This window comes from Pelobates fuscus, chromosome 1 (assembly GCF_036172605.1).
Source record: "Pelobates fuscus isolate aPelFus1 chromosome 1, aPelFus1.pri, whole genome shotgun sequence".
NCBI classification, from domain to species: Eukaryota; Metazoa; Chordata; class Amphibia; order Anura; family Pelobatidae; genus Pelobates; species Pelobates fuscus.
Genome location: NC_086317.1, coordinates 467,768,804 through 467,787,309, shown reverse-complemented (window position 1 = coordinate 467,787,309; position 18,506 = coordinate 467,768,804). Strand labels below are relative to the sequence as shown.

Below are 18,506 nucleotides of genomic sequence, written 5' to 3'. Positions count from 1 at the left end.
ATGGATATGGATGATGGGGATGGATGATGGGAATGGATATGGATGATGGGGATGGATATGGATGATGGATATGGATGATGGGGATGGATATGGATGATGGGGATGGATATGGATGATGGATATGGATGATGGGGATGGATATGGATGATGGGGATGGATATGGATGATGGGGATGGATATGGATGATGGGGATGGATATGGATGATGGGGATGGATATGGATGGATATGGATGATGGGGATGGATGGATATGGATGATGGGGATGGATGGATATGGATGATGGGGATGGATGGATATGGATGATGGGAATGGATGGATATGGATGATGGGAATGGATGGATATGGATGATGGGAATGGATGGATATGGATGATGGGGATGGATATGGATGATGGGGATGGATGGATATGGATGATGGGGATGATATGGATGATGGGGATGGATATGGATGATGGGGATGGATATGGATGATGGGGATGGATATGGATGATGGGGATGGATATGGATGATGGGGATGGATATGGATGATGGGGATGGATATGGATGATGGGGATGGATATGGATGATGGATGATATGGATGGATATGGATGATGGGGGTGGATATGGATGATGGGTGGATGGATATGGATGATGGGAGTGGATGGATGATGGGGGTGGATATGGATGATGGGTATGGATGATTGGAATGGATGGATATGGATGATTGGAATGGATGGATATGGATGATGGGAATGGATGGATATGGATGATGGGGATGGATGGATATGGATGATGGGGGTGGATATGGATGATGGGGGTGGATATGGATGATGGGGGTGGATGGATATGGATGATGGGGATGGATGATGGGGATGGATGGATATGGATGGAGAAAGAGTGTGTGTATGTCTAATTTTTTACTACTTGTGTGTTTGCATAGAAACACTATATATAGAGAGATCTCTATAGTGTTTATAGGCAAACACAGTTTGGCTGAGGAGGGAGGCGGGTATAGAAGCTGAGCTGTCAGTCAGACAGCTCAGCTCGCGAACGCGCATTCCGCGCACATGCACGTTTGAGCGCTGAGTTTCTTCATAGGGCGGCATTCAATGCCGCTCTATGAAGAATGCGATTGGTGCAGCGCGAAACCGCGCATGCGCACCACATCGCGATGACGCTTCTCAAGGAGAAGCGTCCTATTGGGCCCCGCGATTTCATCATTTTGACGAAAAAGGGGGCGTGACCAGGCGGGGAGCTCGGCCCTGGAACGGAGGTTAGTTTTATTATTAAAACTTACTCAGATTTTTTTTTTATTTTTTTTTTTTAATGACAAGTTCATATAAAAGCAAGAAAGAAGGCTGGGGGACCTGTCTTTCTTGCTTTTATATGTTGACTATAGAGTCCCTTTAAAGGAACACTATATGGTCAGGAACACAAACATATATTTCTGACCCTTTAGTGTTAAAACCACCATTTAGCCCCCTGGCCCCCTCTTGTCTCCCTAAATATAGTAAAATATTACTTGTATTCAAGCCTGAAGCTGCTGGCTCTGCCCCTGTCTGCATCAGACCTGCAAGCTGTCTTCTGACATCATCAGAAGTGTTATTCTGAGCCAATCACAATGCTTCCCCATAGGATTGGCTGAGACTGTGAAGGAGGCACATCAGGGGCAGAGCCAACACAAGGCAAAGCCCTGGCCAATCAGCATCTTCTCATGGAGAAAGTTCAGTGTCTGCATGCAGAGAGTGGAGACACTGATATGTTGTGATGCACACTAGCCAAGACAGCTTGAGGAAACCGCTCTAGCAGCCATCTGACGAGTGGCCAGTGAAGTTATCACTAGGCTGTAATGTAAACACTGCATTTTCTCTGAAAAGACACTGTTTACAGAATAAAGCCTGAAGGGAATGATGTTACTCACCAGAACAAATGCAATAAGCTGTAGTTGTTCTGGTGACTATAGTGTCCCTTTAAATGTCTGTTGGGTTTTTTTAAATAATGTTTTTGGATAATTTGCCATTTTTATCTGACTTTATTTGAACGTATTTAGCTGATCGGCCCACCTTAAATGAAAACATGAAGATATTTCCTGAAGAACATTTGGAGGACTTTTTCTCTGAAAGTTGGCATCAAATGCCTATCGATCGGGGAAGATCAGTGTGGGAGATTGGGTTTCCTCTGTGGTAGACTTATTGATTTGTCATTACATCTCCTACAATCTAGCAGAGCAAGGTAAAGGTTAGGAAAAGAGGATAGCTTTGGTTCCTATTACACGTGTCCTTTTGTCCTAACAAAAGGCACCATGGCGGCTGTCAGCATGTATTCATAGCATAAAGCGATTGTCTGCAAGCTCATAGGATTAGCCAGTGCTATATTTTCTACATTAACAAAGTGTCTCCTGGACAAAAAAAACCCTGAAAGAAAGGTTTTCACAGTCATTACAGTTTAAATCAAGGTTTCCGTCTTGAATATCAATAGTTGAAACGGGTTTGGCTTTGCGAGCCCAAGCCGTGGTAGTGAATCGGAATATAGACTCTGTTAATATTGCTTATACATGTCTGTCATTTACACAAAATTAGTGTCCATTTGTTTCAAACTTTATTAAAATGTCTATCTGGCTGTTGAATTAGTCATTCCAATAGATCGTTTCAAATTACGCAGTGTCTAGACTTGCACTTCTAATACATAAAAACATTTACAGGGTTATTTACTGAAGTGAGAATTCAAAGCGAATTTCAAATTTAAAGGGACACTCCAGGCACCCAGACCACTTCTATTCATTGAAGTGGTCTGGGTGCCAGCTCCCACCACCCTTAACCCTGCAAGGTAAGTTTTTATAAACTGCAATAATTACCTTGCAGGGTTAAGTCCTCCTCTAGTGGCTGTCTACCAGACAGCCACTAGAGGGACTTTCGTGTTCTTAGAACAAGAAAAGTGTTTTAAAGGACACTGGACGTCCTCACGCTATGCATGAGACCTCCAGCGTCGCCGGAATCTCCACAGGAAAGCATTGAATAATGCTTTCCTATGGGGAGGTCTCATTGCTGCGCATGCGCATTAGGTCTCCCCCGCCGGCTAACCTCAGTGGGGGAGGAGCATGAGCAGAGCCTGACCCAGCGCCGAGGGACATTGGCACTGAATTCAGGTAAGTCAGCAACGTGGGATGGGGTGTGGGAGGGAGAGGGGCACTGCAGGGTCCTGCAGTGCCAGGAAAACTGATATTTTAAAATACTCTGGGCATTCTCACATTGGTGAGTGGCTTTAAAAGTGGCGCAATGGGACACTACAACCAGGAGACTGGTGACTCTGAACCCCCCAAAAAGACAAATGGGGCGCAAACATCGCAGAATACAGGCCTCGGAGGCCGCCGGGCAGCCTGATATCAGACGGTCATTTGATAGGCCGCAACAGACTATGCGGCCTAAGATGGCGTCTGGAAGACCACAAGGCTCCAGCGAGTCGGACATGTTCCCGGACGAAGAGGGACCTGTAATAACACAAACCTCCAGCGGAGTATACCGAAGGGAGGACTCCGACTCAGATACATCACCCTCTACCAAGGGAGACATTAAAAGACTCCTGCTCGAGCTCCGCGGAGTCTGGAAAAAAGACCTGGACGGAGTGCGAGGTGAAATTGGCGGCATCATGTCCCGCCTGGGAGCGGTGGAGACCAGAGGGGCGGAGAGAGACAGCAGCCCCGCAGAAACCGTAACGAAAGTGGCAGACCTCTCCCTGCAGCTACAAAGACTCACCCGTGCAGTCACGGCCATGGAGGTCAGACACCGGAGGAAAAATTTACGTTTAAGAGGGGTGCCGGAGACAGTGGGACCTGAGTCGGTGCTGGAGTTCTCTAACAAGGTGGCCACCATGCTGGCGGTAAGGGGAGAAGGAGGACTGACACCCATAGCCTCAGCATTCCGGATTAGGAAGGCCGCAACAGCCCCAGCAGACGCCCCCAGGGACATTATTGCCGTCACACGGGACGCAGCGGTGAAAGCAGCAATGCTGAACAGCTCCAGGAATACACCCACCGTCGCGGTGGAAAACTGTCAAGTGCGGATTTTCGAGGACTTACCTTTTACGGTCCTACTGGAGAGACGCAAATTCATGCCGGTCACCAGACTCCTCAGAGACCACGGAATCAAATACAGGTGGGGTGCTCTTGGTACCCTGGTGGTTCCGCGAGGAGACACGATACTAACGCTGTCTGCAGAGGAAGACCCAGCGGATTTCTTGCAAAAGCTCCAAGTACCACAGTTACCGCCCGCTGCCATTACAACAAGCCAGACGCAGCCAGCAGACAAACGCGCCACCGAGAAGGGATGAAACCCAGAGACAGGTAACATCGGGGGTGGCCACAGTTGGAAGGTCTGCCGGGACAGGGCGGAGGCTCACTCGGGACTTAAAGCCAGTTTGGGGGTACATGACTGAACCCAGTTCGAACCTTTTCTATTATTCATAATTTTTTTTATTTATTTTTTTTCCCTTTTTTCTTGTTTCTTTTTTGGGGAGCACCCCTAATTCTGACCCTCCAGTGGTTACCCCTTGGGGCCACACCAGTTACCTGGGTCCAGTAAGGAGGCACCTGAGTCCCGCATGAACTGACAACCTGTTCCGCCGAGAAGTTAGACACTACCCCATAAGAGTAGCTCACAAGCCCTGCAAAGCGCACATGGACACACCATTGAATCGCATATTTTGTTTTGACTCCACAAGAGACTCTATTGTGGATTGTGGATGTTACCAACGTATCTAATGCATAACCACTAGATTTGTCTGAAGGGTCTCTCAGAGTGCCCACTTTAACCGTATCGATGTCGCAAATATGTATGGTAGATGAGATGTTTTCACCATGTTTAAGCCGCTAATGCACAATACCACCAGGCATACTTTATATTTAAACGAGACACTAATATGACCTAACCAATATATTAGTATATTCTTCCCCCCCCCCCATATGAGTCGGTAGAGGGCATTATCAATGGGCTTTTCCCCTGACCCCATATGAGACACCATAGCGGTATATGTTATATAGCTACTCCCCAAGCCCACATGAGGGATCAATAAGTCTGAAAACCCTGCGGGCAGCTAATGAGACACTATGCAAGGACTGTCCCCTGCCCGCAAACAGCCCCAATATCAAGGGCAGCCCAAGCGATATACATTATTGTACACTATGTCAGTTGGGCAACTGACCCATTAAACTAACACGTAATGATTCACCCCTAGCACCGGGCGGGCAGGCAGGCCTACACGGCATACCTTAAGCCCGCTGGAGCCACTAGCATTATACCCTCGGGCTTCCAGGGTGCTATATTATACTATAAACCGTCGGTCCTTATGACCGAACAGCGCGAGATAAAGGCCCGCAAATTTACTATATTCTTTTTTGGCTCTTTAACAGAGCTGCCAACGTGAGATACCAAGATGAATACACACACACGGTTACTTTAGGATATGTTAGCCTTTTACCTTTTTGTAATGAACGAATGTATATTTTTATTTTGGCGCAATACCAGAACCGCCAAAGTGAATGACCAAGTTGAATACTGGCACACGGTTACTTTATGTTTATGCCTCACTTTTATTCTTTTGTATGGAACAAATGCGTGCTACCATTTAAACCAGTGGTACATTTACCACAACAAAAATAAAGAATTACCAAAAAGCATAGGTGACCCTCCCTCACGGGCCGGCAGACAGCGGTGGCCCACCCGGCTATCCATCAGGCGGTGTCACGCTAACGCTGAACGATTGCTGCAATCGTAAAAGACAACTAAAACCTGCTTCCCAATGACTTACAGCATAGCCCTTTAACCCTTGCAATAGCTTGTCACTCACCAGTTCCGCAGCTCGGTTGAACAGGTGCTCCTTAATGAGACAGTTCAGCAGCCTAGGCCCCGCATATGGTTTGACATATGAACATTTGCCCTGCCTACACCTCCCACATAGCGAGGGCAAGCCCCAAACAGGTGGGATTACTTGCACTACCGGGCAATACTTAATACATTACATTAAATTTTCTATTTTTTTTTTTTTTTTCTTAACCCGTAACTACAGGCACGCAGAGCAGTCTTTACAATCTCACTGCAGCCAGCCTGCTAAATATAGGAACCACTATCCGAGACAGGTTCTCCTAGACGCCACACTATGTTTGCTTTGCTGTAAATAGGCTTCATCTGCAATATAATTTAAGAAGACAACGTACCAATGGCCACGAGAGATGTATGTGTCCCCCAGGTGGAGGTAGGCCTATAGCTTTTATTAGATAGCCGTAGACACCCTACTGTGCCCACCTACAAGCCATGATTAGGCTATCATGACCGACCTTAATACTAATGCTTTCTTACATACTTGATGTTATTAAAAGAACATATTATTAACCTGTGACAACATAATTAGACGTATAATCAAAAAACTAGCTAGAAATGTTTTTTTCTGTCATATGGTGGCAGTACCAGTGGGTTTTGCTCCTTCCTGTGGACAAGCATCTAACAAGCTTAATTAAATCAACAAAACCCCTCCCCCTTGCCCTATAAGAAGGGCTATCCGGCAAAACCAACCTCAGTTTCCTTTCTTGTCCCGAGAGGGAAGGACACAGCATCTGGAGGGTGAGACACACAGGCTGCTGGTCTGGGGGATTCCGGTCCGAGAGCTGCCCGGGCGGTTAGCTGAGAGACCATGCTACCTCCGTTATGGTTACGGAGCAAATGGATACATTGTCTCTTATGCCAAGAAGGTTCCGGCGAATACTTTCTGGAGGCGGTCTTAATGACCTGCGCACAGCGGTGGAACGCACGCCCGGGAGGTGATGCGTTCCACCAAAAGTTTCCGGTGGTGCGCATGCCGAAACTTTATTAAAAAAAAGGCGAAGTTTGATGCTCGGCATAGACGAAGCTGTGCAGTACCCAATGACAGCATGGATGCTTGCCAGAAGTGGTACGCCGTGTCACCAACCCCCCACACGGCTCAGAGGCATTTTGAGGTAAGGTGAATTAATCTTTCCTTCAAAATGATCTCTGTAAAAATGTAGACACTTCATTTGCAAAGTGTGAAGCCACGTGGTAAGAAGAGGACGAAGATGACGATTTGCTGTGAACAGTATATGTTCCCACGATATGCTCTATGACGAATTGCTGTGAGCAGTATATGTACTCGCTATATGCACTATGACGAATTGCTGTGAGCAGTATATGTACTCACTATATGCTCTAGGAGGAGTTACTGTGAGCAGTATATGTACCCACTTTATGCACTATGATGAATTGCTGTGAGCAGTATAGGTACTCTCTATATGCTCTATGACGAATTGCTGTGAGCAGTATATGTACTCGCTATATGCACTATGACGAAGTGCTGTGTGCAGAAGATGTATGCAATATATGCACTACGACGTGTTGCTGTGAACAGTATATGTAATCACTATATGTTCTATGACGAGTTACTATGAGCAGTATATATACTCACTATATGCACTATGATGAATTGCTGTGAGCAGTATATGTACTCGCTATATGCACTATGACGAATTGCTGTGAGCAGTATATGTACTCTCTATATGCACTATGACGTGTTACTATGTGCAGTATATATTCTCACTATATGCACTATGACGTGTTGCTGTGAACAGTATATGTAATCACTATATGTTCTATGACGAGTTACTATGAGCAGTATATATTCTCACTATATGCACTGTTGTGTTGCTGTGAACAGTATATGTTACCACTATATGTTCTATGACAAGTTACTATGAGCAGTATATGTACTCACTATAGGCACTACGGCGAGTTGATGTGAGCAATTTATGTACTCACTATATGCTATATGACGTGTTGCTGTGAGAGTAAATGTACTCACGTTATGCTCGGACGAGTTCTGTGAGCAGTGTATGCACTCACTAAAGGCACTATGACGAGTTGCTGTGCACAGTATATGTACCCACTATATGCTCTGTGTGTGAGTGTCTAAGATGACTCAGCCTCAGTAGGGGTACACACTATAAAGTCCTTGTATAAGGACAAGAACCTCTTTAGATGTATCCACTAGATGCTCTATGTCGCATTGTTTTGTTATCCACTCAACGTTAGTAGATGCACCCACTATATGCTCTATGCCGAGTTTGAAGTGTGGCCTCCGCTTCATTAGTTGTATGCACTATATTCGTTGAGAATGAGAACCTCCGTGCATGCTCTGTTTAGGAGTTACTTGAGGACTCAGCCTTAGTATATTCATCTACTATATACTCTGTCGAGTTGATGTGTGGTCTCAATTTCAGTAAAAAATAATAATAAAATAAAAAGCCTCACTAGTTTCTGGGATATAGGTATCCTCTATATGCCTTATGTATGATGTACTGGGAAGACAGGGCCTCAGTATATGTCTTCACTAGTTTCTCTATGGATGAGTTACCAGGAGATGTATGCTCATTAGACGATATAGAGATGGCATCTTCACAGTAGCTCATATATCTATATCTGTATCTATATCATCTCCACAGGAGTTGCGTAACCCTGGTATATGGCATAGGTTGTGTAGGTATGCTTTCTGTTCATACAAGATTCAGTATAGGTTACTGATATCTCTGGCAATTTGGACGGTTAACGAACACACACAATGTAGGAGTTTTTCATCAACACACTGCAGAACAGGATTAACCTCTGCCCCAATCGTTTCAGAAATTGCAGTGGTCTAATAAATTCCGTTACTTGTATCAGGTGATTAGCGTGTAACCTCGGTACTGTCTAAAGAAGTACTGTTGTGTATATTAAGGCGATTATTTTAATTTTTGGAGATCAGACGGAGCGTACAGAGGGAAACATTTCTGAGACCGACGTTTCCCCAGCAATCCATATATTCTATTGCCTATTCATCCCTAGATCTTGTAACATGTTATAAAAAAAAAAAATAAAAAATCTCACTGTTTTCTCTCTCTATTAGATAGAGTTCATTTCAGGAAGTCTATCTTCCGTCTAATGTTTTCTGGTTGGGGATCGCTACAGATGCTCTTTTTTAATCCCCTTCATGTTTCGTGGTAATGATTAAGGGAAAATCCGCAGATTCCAGGGGTTTTAAGGTGTATTGCCACCCTTCATCTCTTTATTCCGTAGATACGGCAGAAGGCTGTAAATATTCATGCGCACTCTTGTACAGGGTTGGTACATCAACCGGCAGGGAGGAACCGGTGTAGGCGCTCTCTCTCTCTCTCTCCTGCATGCGGTTATCTTGCTGAGGTACAAATTCATCTAGTAGATATGTCGGTAGTTCCTTTCAGAGGGATTGACATAGCCGTCGAGCTCAGAGAGGGTATTTGGAATTAGGAAGTTTGGTCCTTATGTCCGTGTAATTTGACTCTCTGGAGTGGAAAATTGTTGTTCCAGCCAGGGCTCTGTTTTTTTCTGTTTTTCCATGTGTACAACGTTTAGAAAGATTCTGGCTTACAATGATGTCAATACTACGTAAGATATATATCTAGCCAACATTTATTTTATCCTATGCATTGTTATTACTCACCATTTCAAAGGTCTGACAATCTCGTTTATATTCATTTATAGTCCACCTTTTAAAAAATGTGCACTGCTATCTTTATAACATGTTATATACTGTTACTCAATGGTTTCCTGCAACTGTTGTGGTTCAGAAAGCCAAAATGTAATTTCATGCACTAACAAAAATAAAGAATTAAAAAAAAAAAAAAAAAAAGTGGCGCAATGGTTTATTTTTTTTGTAAATGTTCTCTTCCTACTTCAATAAAAAGCTCGAATCAAATGGTTCCTATTTTCTGTTCAGTGAATGTGTCTATATTGTTGTTATAGTTCCTTGTGAGTCCCTTTAATTCACTAAAACTAGTAATTCAGTGAGTAATTTGGATGAGTTCTAGAAAAGGCAGGGCCTGAGGAGCATTTTTTTCAGTACATTTGAATCGATTTTATATAGTACCATCTATATCTCAGGATTTACTTTAAAATATGGGAAGATGTCAGTGTATCCATCCTGATAGTTACATTTCATTGTTATAGCTTTAACACATTCATTGTGTGTTTGAGCTTTCCTAAACGTGCTAGTTTATATCAGCTGAATTCGGGTTGAAACATTGCTGTCTCGCTTAAATAAACAACTGAATGTGATCTACATGTTGTTCATATCATTAGCCAACGTATAGAACAAAATAGATACTGTCTGGATACAATTGTAAACTAATACTGTGGAAGTGAACCGGAATCTGTTCAAAGTAGAAATGTGAATTCTATATTTTACTAGAACCTTGTATGGCACAGGTCAGAGATCATGTTATTGTTACAATGTGACATTTATGAGCTACAAGTCCCACGTTCCTTTGCTTGCCCGTTGGAGAAGTGCAGGTTGCCTATCCTATATCTGTACTAAGTGATAACTTCCTTCTCTGTTTGATGTCTTTCAGGCTTCGATAAAGGTCAAGCTGAGACTATTGTGTCTGCCTTGGCAACGCTGACGAACACAAGTATAGACACTGTCTACAAGGACATGGTGACAAGAGCGCAGCAGGTACACTCTTCCCTCTTCCAGTCATTGTATCTCCGTGCTACTTTGTCCTATTATGACCTTAGTAGGGCGATGTCTTACTGGTGATTTACATTACGGTATTTTTCTGTTTGTTTGTTTTTCTTGTTCTTAGCGCATTACATAAACTCATTAACAAATGCATAAAAAATATCCTTGCCTCCTGATATATTGTTTATAGAGTTTTTTTCTATGTAATCCTCCACCCATTCCATGACAGGCTGATTAGCTGATCCCTAACCTCCTACAGCCACCTTACAGAGGATTTATATGAAGGTATGACAGATTTTGTGTAGGAATCGGTGATACTCTCGCTCAGGAACAAACGAACAATACACCAGCAAGCTGTGTGTCAATCATTAAACTATAGGAATGAGGCTTCCAATCACTTGCACTCGATCTTCCCCATTCACTTTCTGCAAATGCATGGTCTATGTGGAAGCATCATCTTCATAATAAGTGAGCTGGGCTTCGGCATTGAGACAAGAAAGAACCCTTCCAGGTGGAACTAGACTGCTTGGAGTTTGTTTACTTTCTTGCAAAATCAAGTACATTTTGAGCTTTTAAATTAGACTAGTTACTTTATGTAACGGATCCCCTATACTACAGCTGAGTATATCCGTTAGTGGTCTCCCGAATCCCAAGTGCTGCAGTGATTATAGTTCTCCTGTTTCCAGCAGAGCAGTGACCAGAGCTCGCCAATTCCCCAAACATGAGCCTAGACTTCATGAAGGGGTAAAACGAATGTGTTAAATCCAGGCTCAATGGTTTGCTTTTATACAATACAGGGACACAGTAAACATGTAGCGCAACATGTTATATAGTCTTTGTTAAGGCAGTATGTAACCGCGTTAGGACCAATGATGTTTGGTCCTCACAGTCTGAGCTGTTAAAGCCATATCCCAGGAAAGAGTGCAAAATATTGCCTCCTGCATCCCAGAATGTGGTGTCATATTTTGGGGAAAATACAGTTAACAGTATACCGTTATTTGATACATTGTATTGGTAATCTCACAAACATATTCCATAATTTACATTGTGACTTTATTGAAAAAGTATTTGTTTTAACATATTTTGTGAATGACCATTTCTTTCAAACAAACATGTTTATTTAAATAAGAAAGGCTAAAGGAAAATGTAAAAGTCACTGATATATACGGGGCTACAATTCTGAAGCATCTTGAAAAGGATTTTTGTTGCTGCAGTGTGTTTGGCTGGGAAATGGTTAATATGTCAGCAGAATAGATTAACGAGATCCAGGGTCAAGACTTTCTCTGTTTAATCTGTACGTGATACTCTGCACTGTAAATAGCCATTGGTATGATGGTCATGAAACCTCCTCTGCTATATAAGAAGAGAAGATATTGATCAGCACATGATGAGAAAGCAATTCGAGAGCCAATTAAGTGGGATGCTTTACTCCTTTATTTACAAGGTATCTAGACCTGGGAGCTCTCCAGAGTTTACACCCACTATAAAACAACACCTTCTGTTATTTGACAGTTAACTCAAAGCTACCTGGTTAAAAGTTTATTAACTAAACACATACAGCGATATAGAGAACAAACATTCACTTAAAAGAAAATAGTCATCATAATTTTATTATTCAGAAATAAAAATAAATGTATTGTAGCCTCTGTGTATTTTCTCTTTATTGCGTACATAGAAATAAATAAAACAATTTCAGTGCAAATCCTTCTTTCACATGTGCTTCCATATCTTTGTCTGGTTTTATTAAAGCAACTCTATGACCGTCTGGGGTATTTACATATTTTGCAAAGACCCACGGCGGTGACTGCTTTTCTGGCAGTGTGGTGGCCAAGCCGTGCAGGGGAAGGTGAGTTTAACTTACCTGAACCTGTCACTCCTGGTAACCGCCATCTTCACCCTGATGGTCTTCTTCAGTTACTTGTGCTTTGTGAGAACATTTATGGGGTAATTAAAATATTTAAAATATTTTATAAGCATTATTAAACATTTATATATTTTTTTATCAAAATATATATATATATATATAAATAATCGATATTATGGCACTGTATCCAATTTAACTAAAGCTAAGAGTTGACTCACTATTTTTAACTCTTTAAGACCCGAGAGCACGTTTATTAGAGAATTTTATATTTCACACAATAATTCACGAAAATTTATAAAAATATATATTTATTGTGAATAATAGTAATAATAATTTAAACACGTGGCAGTTAGCAAATATTTGGTAACAATATGAGGTAGAATATGACGATATTGTGATTAGAATATCCACAACAAGATAACTTCTAAATAACTATGTCTTAGAGTGATGGACTTTGTTGTCAACTACAGAAATAATGGCTGTCACTATACATAGCAAGTAATAGTACAGATTTTAGTACAAATGAGACAATCAACTTGCTATTAATGAAACCGTATCCATCAATATCCAGTTAATTTCTAAAGAAACTATACACTTAAAATATGTATATCTCCTCTAGAATCCAACTGGTATTGCATAAATGATCACAAAAAAGATAAATACAGAAATGCAAAGATTTACTAATTTAATCTCTTTAGAAACGCATATCAGACAGAATGCAGCACATGGTAATAAACAGATGCTGGCAACAGATAAGATACTAATCGGTTAGGCTATTTAGCTAGCTCACTGCTTGCTGTAGTTCTCACTAACCGAACACTTAAAACAGTTTCAATACCTTTGAACAATTTCACATATATTTCATTTCTTTACCATCCAGTGACCGAGATAATTTTAATCATTAAAATCTTTCTACTACAGTATTTGACAGTTACCTGAATTTAAATAACTGGTATTACAACTAATTTGCCAGCTCTTCAGTAGCTGGTAACAATTAAGACAATCGAATATCTCTGGATAATAACTTGATATGATAAACTTGACAATTTACCATTGAATCAATATAATTTATCATTTCAGCTAAAGTCTGAAATCCTGAATTATTCCCTTTGGCTATCTATTATTACAGATCTGCATTATCCAGTTGTATTTTGTTTTTAGGAAACATTTAAATAAACCAGTTGTATTTACCAGTTTTCTGTAGTAAATTCTCTTTTGTCCGGGAGATGTAATCCAGTGGATATGAGTGTGAAGTGTTTAAAGATTAATTTAGGAGATAGAACAGCTAAGCAAGAGAAATTCTGGAAACATTTCCAAGAATTGATCTGACTATTAAAGAAGTTTAACACGGTGTGTCAAGGATTCCAGGGGCAAAAGAGGTGTGTTTGAGAATGTGTCCTAAAAGATAATTTTTCAGAAAGTGTAGCCTTTTAGAGTGTATCTAATGTTTAAGGAATTGTTTATATGTCTTTTTCACGTCCAACTTTTTGAAGTGACCAATGGAACCGGATGGGTGTGCACCATTCTAATGAGTGCTGACCTCATCCTAATGGTCAATTTAGAAAGTTTGACCAAAAGTTGTCGTAATTGTTCCATGATTGTTTTCATCATCTATTCCAATAACTACCTTCTCTTAAGGAGTTAATTAAAATCCATGGCGCAAATGACGTCACAGAGTAGTCAAGTTAAAGGAACACTATAGCGTTAGGAATACATATTTGTATTCCTAACGCTATAGAGCCCATGTCACTGTTGAGGTGACTAGGGTCCTGTTCCGGGGCAAATAAATGGTTAATAGAAACATTTAAATACATAAAGGCAATCAATACAGTAAAGGGAGGAGACTATATTTAAAAGAGGACATAGTCTTAAATTAGAGGGGCAAAGATTTAAAAATAATTTCAGGAAGTATTACTGAGAGGGTGGTGGATGCATGGAATAGCCTTCCAGCTGAAGTGGTAGAGGTTAACACAGTGAGGGAGTTTAAGCATGCGAGGGATGGGCATGAGGCTATCCTAGACTTAAGATAAGGCCAGGGACTAATGGAAAGTATTTTGAAATATTGGGCCGAATGGTTCTTATCTGCCGTCACATTCTGTGTTTCCTTTCTAACACATTAGTTTGTAGTGAAATTAATGATGCCCTTTAACAAGACACCTTATCTCACATGAGATCTTAGCAGTGTAATGTTTGTACAAACTTGCATTCCACAACTTACTATCTGGACTGTTAATAAGATAGGCACAAGCCTCCTCTTTTCACTTGATAAATAGTGTTTGAGAAAAAAAAAATGTCTGTGTCTTTTACATGCTGCTAGCTAACAAGATGGAGTCACAATTGCTAAGCAGTGACTTGCATTATAGCATTGATTTACCCTCAAAATGTCTGACCGCTTCAACTGCCAGGGGCCCAGGTCAGTGTGTTTCTCTCGCACATATGTGAGAGGCTTATGAAGCATAACACAAGACTGCAGAATCATCCACAGAGAGATAATTTTTCTTCCCTCAGATGTAACTGGTGAGGGCTAAAGGCTTAACAGGCTTAATGAAAGGTAGCGCCGCCTCAGGGTAAGCGAAGCGTAGAATACGAAGACAGACTAGCCCCTACATTGTCTCAATATTTCTTTAAACTGGGTTGGAATTTCAGTAAAATTCCAACACCGTCAATGTGAGACAATGTTATCTTTCTGAAATACTCATTTTTGGAAGAGCAGAGGTGCCAGAGCTGCCTTTATAAGTAATTTATTGTGACTCGTTTCCAGTAAGCTCAGAAAGTTTTTAGTTTTAGGGTTTTTGTGAACTTCGTTTTCCATGATGCAGTACCGATCCAGGCTGATGATGAACATCATTGGATATTTAGTCCTAAACAGCTGGGTACCAACCACAAGATTTTCATCATTTCTATTAATGATCTGAAGTGTTCAGCAAGAAGCTAAGCCTTTTGTTTTTATTTCTTAGGAAATAACTATACAGCAGATAATGGCCCACTTGGACTCAATACGTAAAGACATGGTTATCTTGGAAAAGAGCGAGTTTGCCACCCTGCGGGCTGAAAACGAGGTACGAAACTAAGAGATCATTAAAAAAAAAAAACGCACTGCATGTCTACTTCATTGTCTGTACACATATCGTATTATTTGCTTTTGAGACTTATCTGTCGTGATTTTTCAGCTGATGCTTAAAATGCAGCCAATCTCTCTCAGCAGTAAACCGTCCAGGTTTTGAATTTTAAAACTTCTATATCATTTTTCTGATCAATAAAACTGGTCCATGGGAATAAAAATGTGTAGAAATGAAAAATTATTACTTATACATACAACCTTCGTTTGCTCTGAATATTTTATATTTTGTACAAAAAAAATAAATTAAGGCTATCCAGCAAATGTTACAACAAGAGTGAGGTAGGCAGTTAAAGGAACACTGTGGACATTGCCACTGCTTTATTTTATTGAAGTGGTTATAGTGACTAGAGTCCCCAGGTGCCATCCTTCCATTTAATGTTCTTAATGTGTTAATGTCAAACGAGAGTCCCCAGCAGCCCATCTCACCTGTGCTGCTTAGGCTAGTGAGGAAGCTTTAGACTAAACAACAGTGGTCAGCTGTGATTGGATGAAAGTGTCAACTGACCATGTTCAGTCTATCATAGTGGTCATTGCTGGTATGCATTGGTATGGCTAGAAGCAAGTGTGTAATCTCTGTTTAGTGCAAGCAGCACAGAGGCAATGGGTTGCTGGGGACTCTTGTTTAGCATTTAAATCATTAAAAAATGTAAAGCTGAATGGAAGGAAGGTGCTAAAGAACTCCAGACACTATAACCACTTCAATGGTATGGAGCAGTTACAGTGAGTACAGTGTCCCTTTAATGTGTAGGAGAGGTTTCCAGGTGGGTTCCTGAATGTATATATTTATTGATGGTTAAGCTTGCCAGGCAAGTGCCTTACTCTAATGTAATTAATGGTGGAGTTTGCCAGGAATGTTTCATTCTATGGAACGTGATTGATGGCTGTTACCAGGAATGTCTCATGATATATAACGTGATTGATGGCTATTACCAGGAATCTCTCATGATATATAACGTGATTGATGGCTGTTACCAGGAATGTCTCATGATATATAACGTGATTGATGGCTGTTACCAGGAATCTCTCATGATATATAACGTGATTGATGGCTGTTACCAGGAATCTCTCATGATATATAACGTGATTGATGGCTGAGGTTGCCAGGAATGTTGCATGATCTATAACTTGATTGCAATGAATGCATAGATTCCAATTATACACACCTGATGTTAAATTTTAGGGCAATATTTTATCTGCTAACACTTTAAGAGAATGGCCTATTCTGAAGAAAGGTATCCACCTGATATGAATTCTTTATCTTTTTTTATTTTAACTTCATTTTCTGTTAAAACAGATTAAATAAAGCTGTCAACTTCTATCTGAAAATGTTTTATTTTCATTCGTCCCCTCTGCCACCGATATTTTTGTGTGTCCTGTCTGTTGCCGTGGATATTGAAGATTAATCAGATTTCTTTTGGGATAACATGGTGCTTGCAAATCGTAAATGTGTACCTGTATCAGTAAGGGACTGGCTGGCCATCTGACTGAAGATAAAGGTTTCTATGAAATGCCATTGTACATCAGGCTCCCCGGGCACAGCAAGTTGTTTCATTATCTGGGCTCAATATATTGCATCCTACACGGTTTAGTGGTCCACAGAGGTTAAAAAACAGAGGGGCTGATTGAGAATGTCTTTTGGAGGAAATTAGTGCTTCGCGTGTGTACATCTACCAAAGCATCATACCACGCTAGTAGGTTCAAACTCTTTACAGAGAAAAAAAATATTTCATAGCTCAGTTTTGTGATTTAAAAAAAAAAATACAAAATTCTGTAATATGAGTGGGCTGTCTCCCTGTGACGGGTGTGGGCTGTCTCCCTGCAAAGAGTGACACCCCAAGTGATATAATTACATTTTCTTTCAGATTGGTAGCTCGTTTGGCAGGCCCCTCTTCACCTACTGCTCCTGTATGTCAAACATGTTTGGTATGCGAATTGGTTTAGTATCCTGCCTTATCGTCAAGCAGAGGAAAAATATCCATATCTGCAATGTTTCGTATGACTATATCTTTTTCACTTACTTGGAGGATGAGTGAAAGTCAAGTGCCTGCCAGCACGTACAGAAAGGATAGCAGAAAGTGTGGAGTAGGACCGGGGGTTGGTAAAACTGGCAAGCTATGATTTTTAAGGTGTCACAATTACAACCAGATGGATAATTGACTTGTGAAGGCCAATTATTTTATTAATATTTTTTCATTATTATTTTAAGTGATTTAACTCCTTAATGGCGTAGAATTTGGCAGTAAGACTGTCGAGGCATTATCAATACAACAATTCACTCTATTAAGCTAAAGTTGTTTAGGCGCTTGGACTGCTCTTTTAATCTGTACATGTACTAAAAAAAAAAAAAAATAACCAGTTATATGTCTCCCTAATGGCAGTCACAGTGCACAGAAAATAGAGGCATGCAGCTATGCCCTTCAAAAAGTGCTGAATACCCCACATGATAAGTGTAATGGAGCTCCCTGTACCCCGCCTGGGTACCTCCGCCAAGGACCGCTTCCTAGCTGGAATAGGGGACAAACCTCAGCACTCCTGCCCCCAGTTGCATTGACTTGACTGGGGTCCTGGAACCACTCCGTCCTGGAGCCAAATGGGGAAACTCGCTCTATCCACCCCCCAGGGACTGGACGACACAGAGTCCTGGGAGCTCTAGTCCTTACAAGGACTTTCCCCGTTGAATCCTCCAAACTGGAACAAGCTGGAATAGTTATTAGCCCTTTCCCTTCCCAGTAACCAGACGACACATAGTTCTGGGCGTACAAGCTGGAAGTCCAGCGGTGTTCGGGAGTTTCTGTATCCGATTTCAGTTCCATGAACTCGACAACCAAACACCACTGCCTGCGTCCATGCAAACAAGATGGCCGCCACCTGTTAAGGCTCAATCATCCAATACTTATAGTCAGGGGAACTCAAATTGTATCAAGCTCTTGGAGAAGCAATAAGACACACGACACGTGGTGATAGTTGTGAATCCAGAAGAATTGCTTCTAGCTTTAATTGGGGGAGATCAGC

At 41.4% G+C, this 18,506-nt stretch overlaps 1 protein-coding gene across 1 annotated transcript in view; it reads left to right on the top strand.

Moving 5' to 3' along the window:
- Positions 1 to 18,506, top strand: part of CCDC90B (coiled-coil domain containing 90B) — a 38,824-nt gene that overhangs the window by 11,903 nt on the left and 8,415 nt on the right. The window contains exons 3-4 of the mRNA XM_063431284.1: positions 10,400 to 10,503; positions 15,331 to 15,432. Coding sequence (XP_063287354.1) covers positions 10,400 to 10,503; positions 15,331 to 15,432 — 206 coding nt within the window. The remainder of the gene's footprint in view (positions 1 to 10,399; positions 10,504 to 15,330; positions 15,433 to 18,506) is intronic.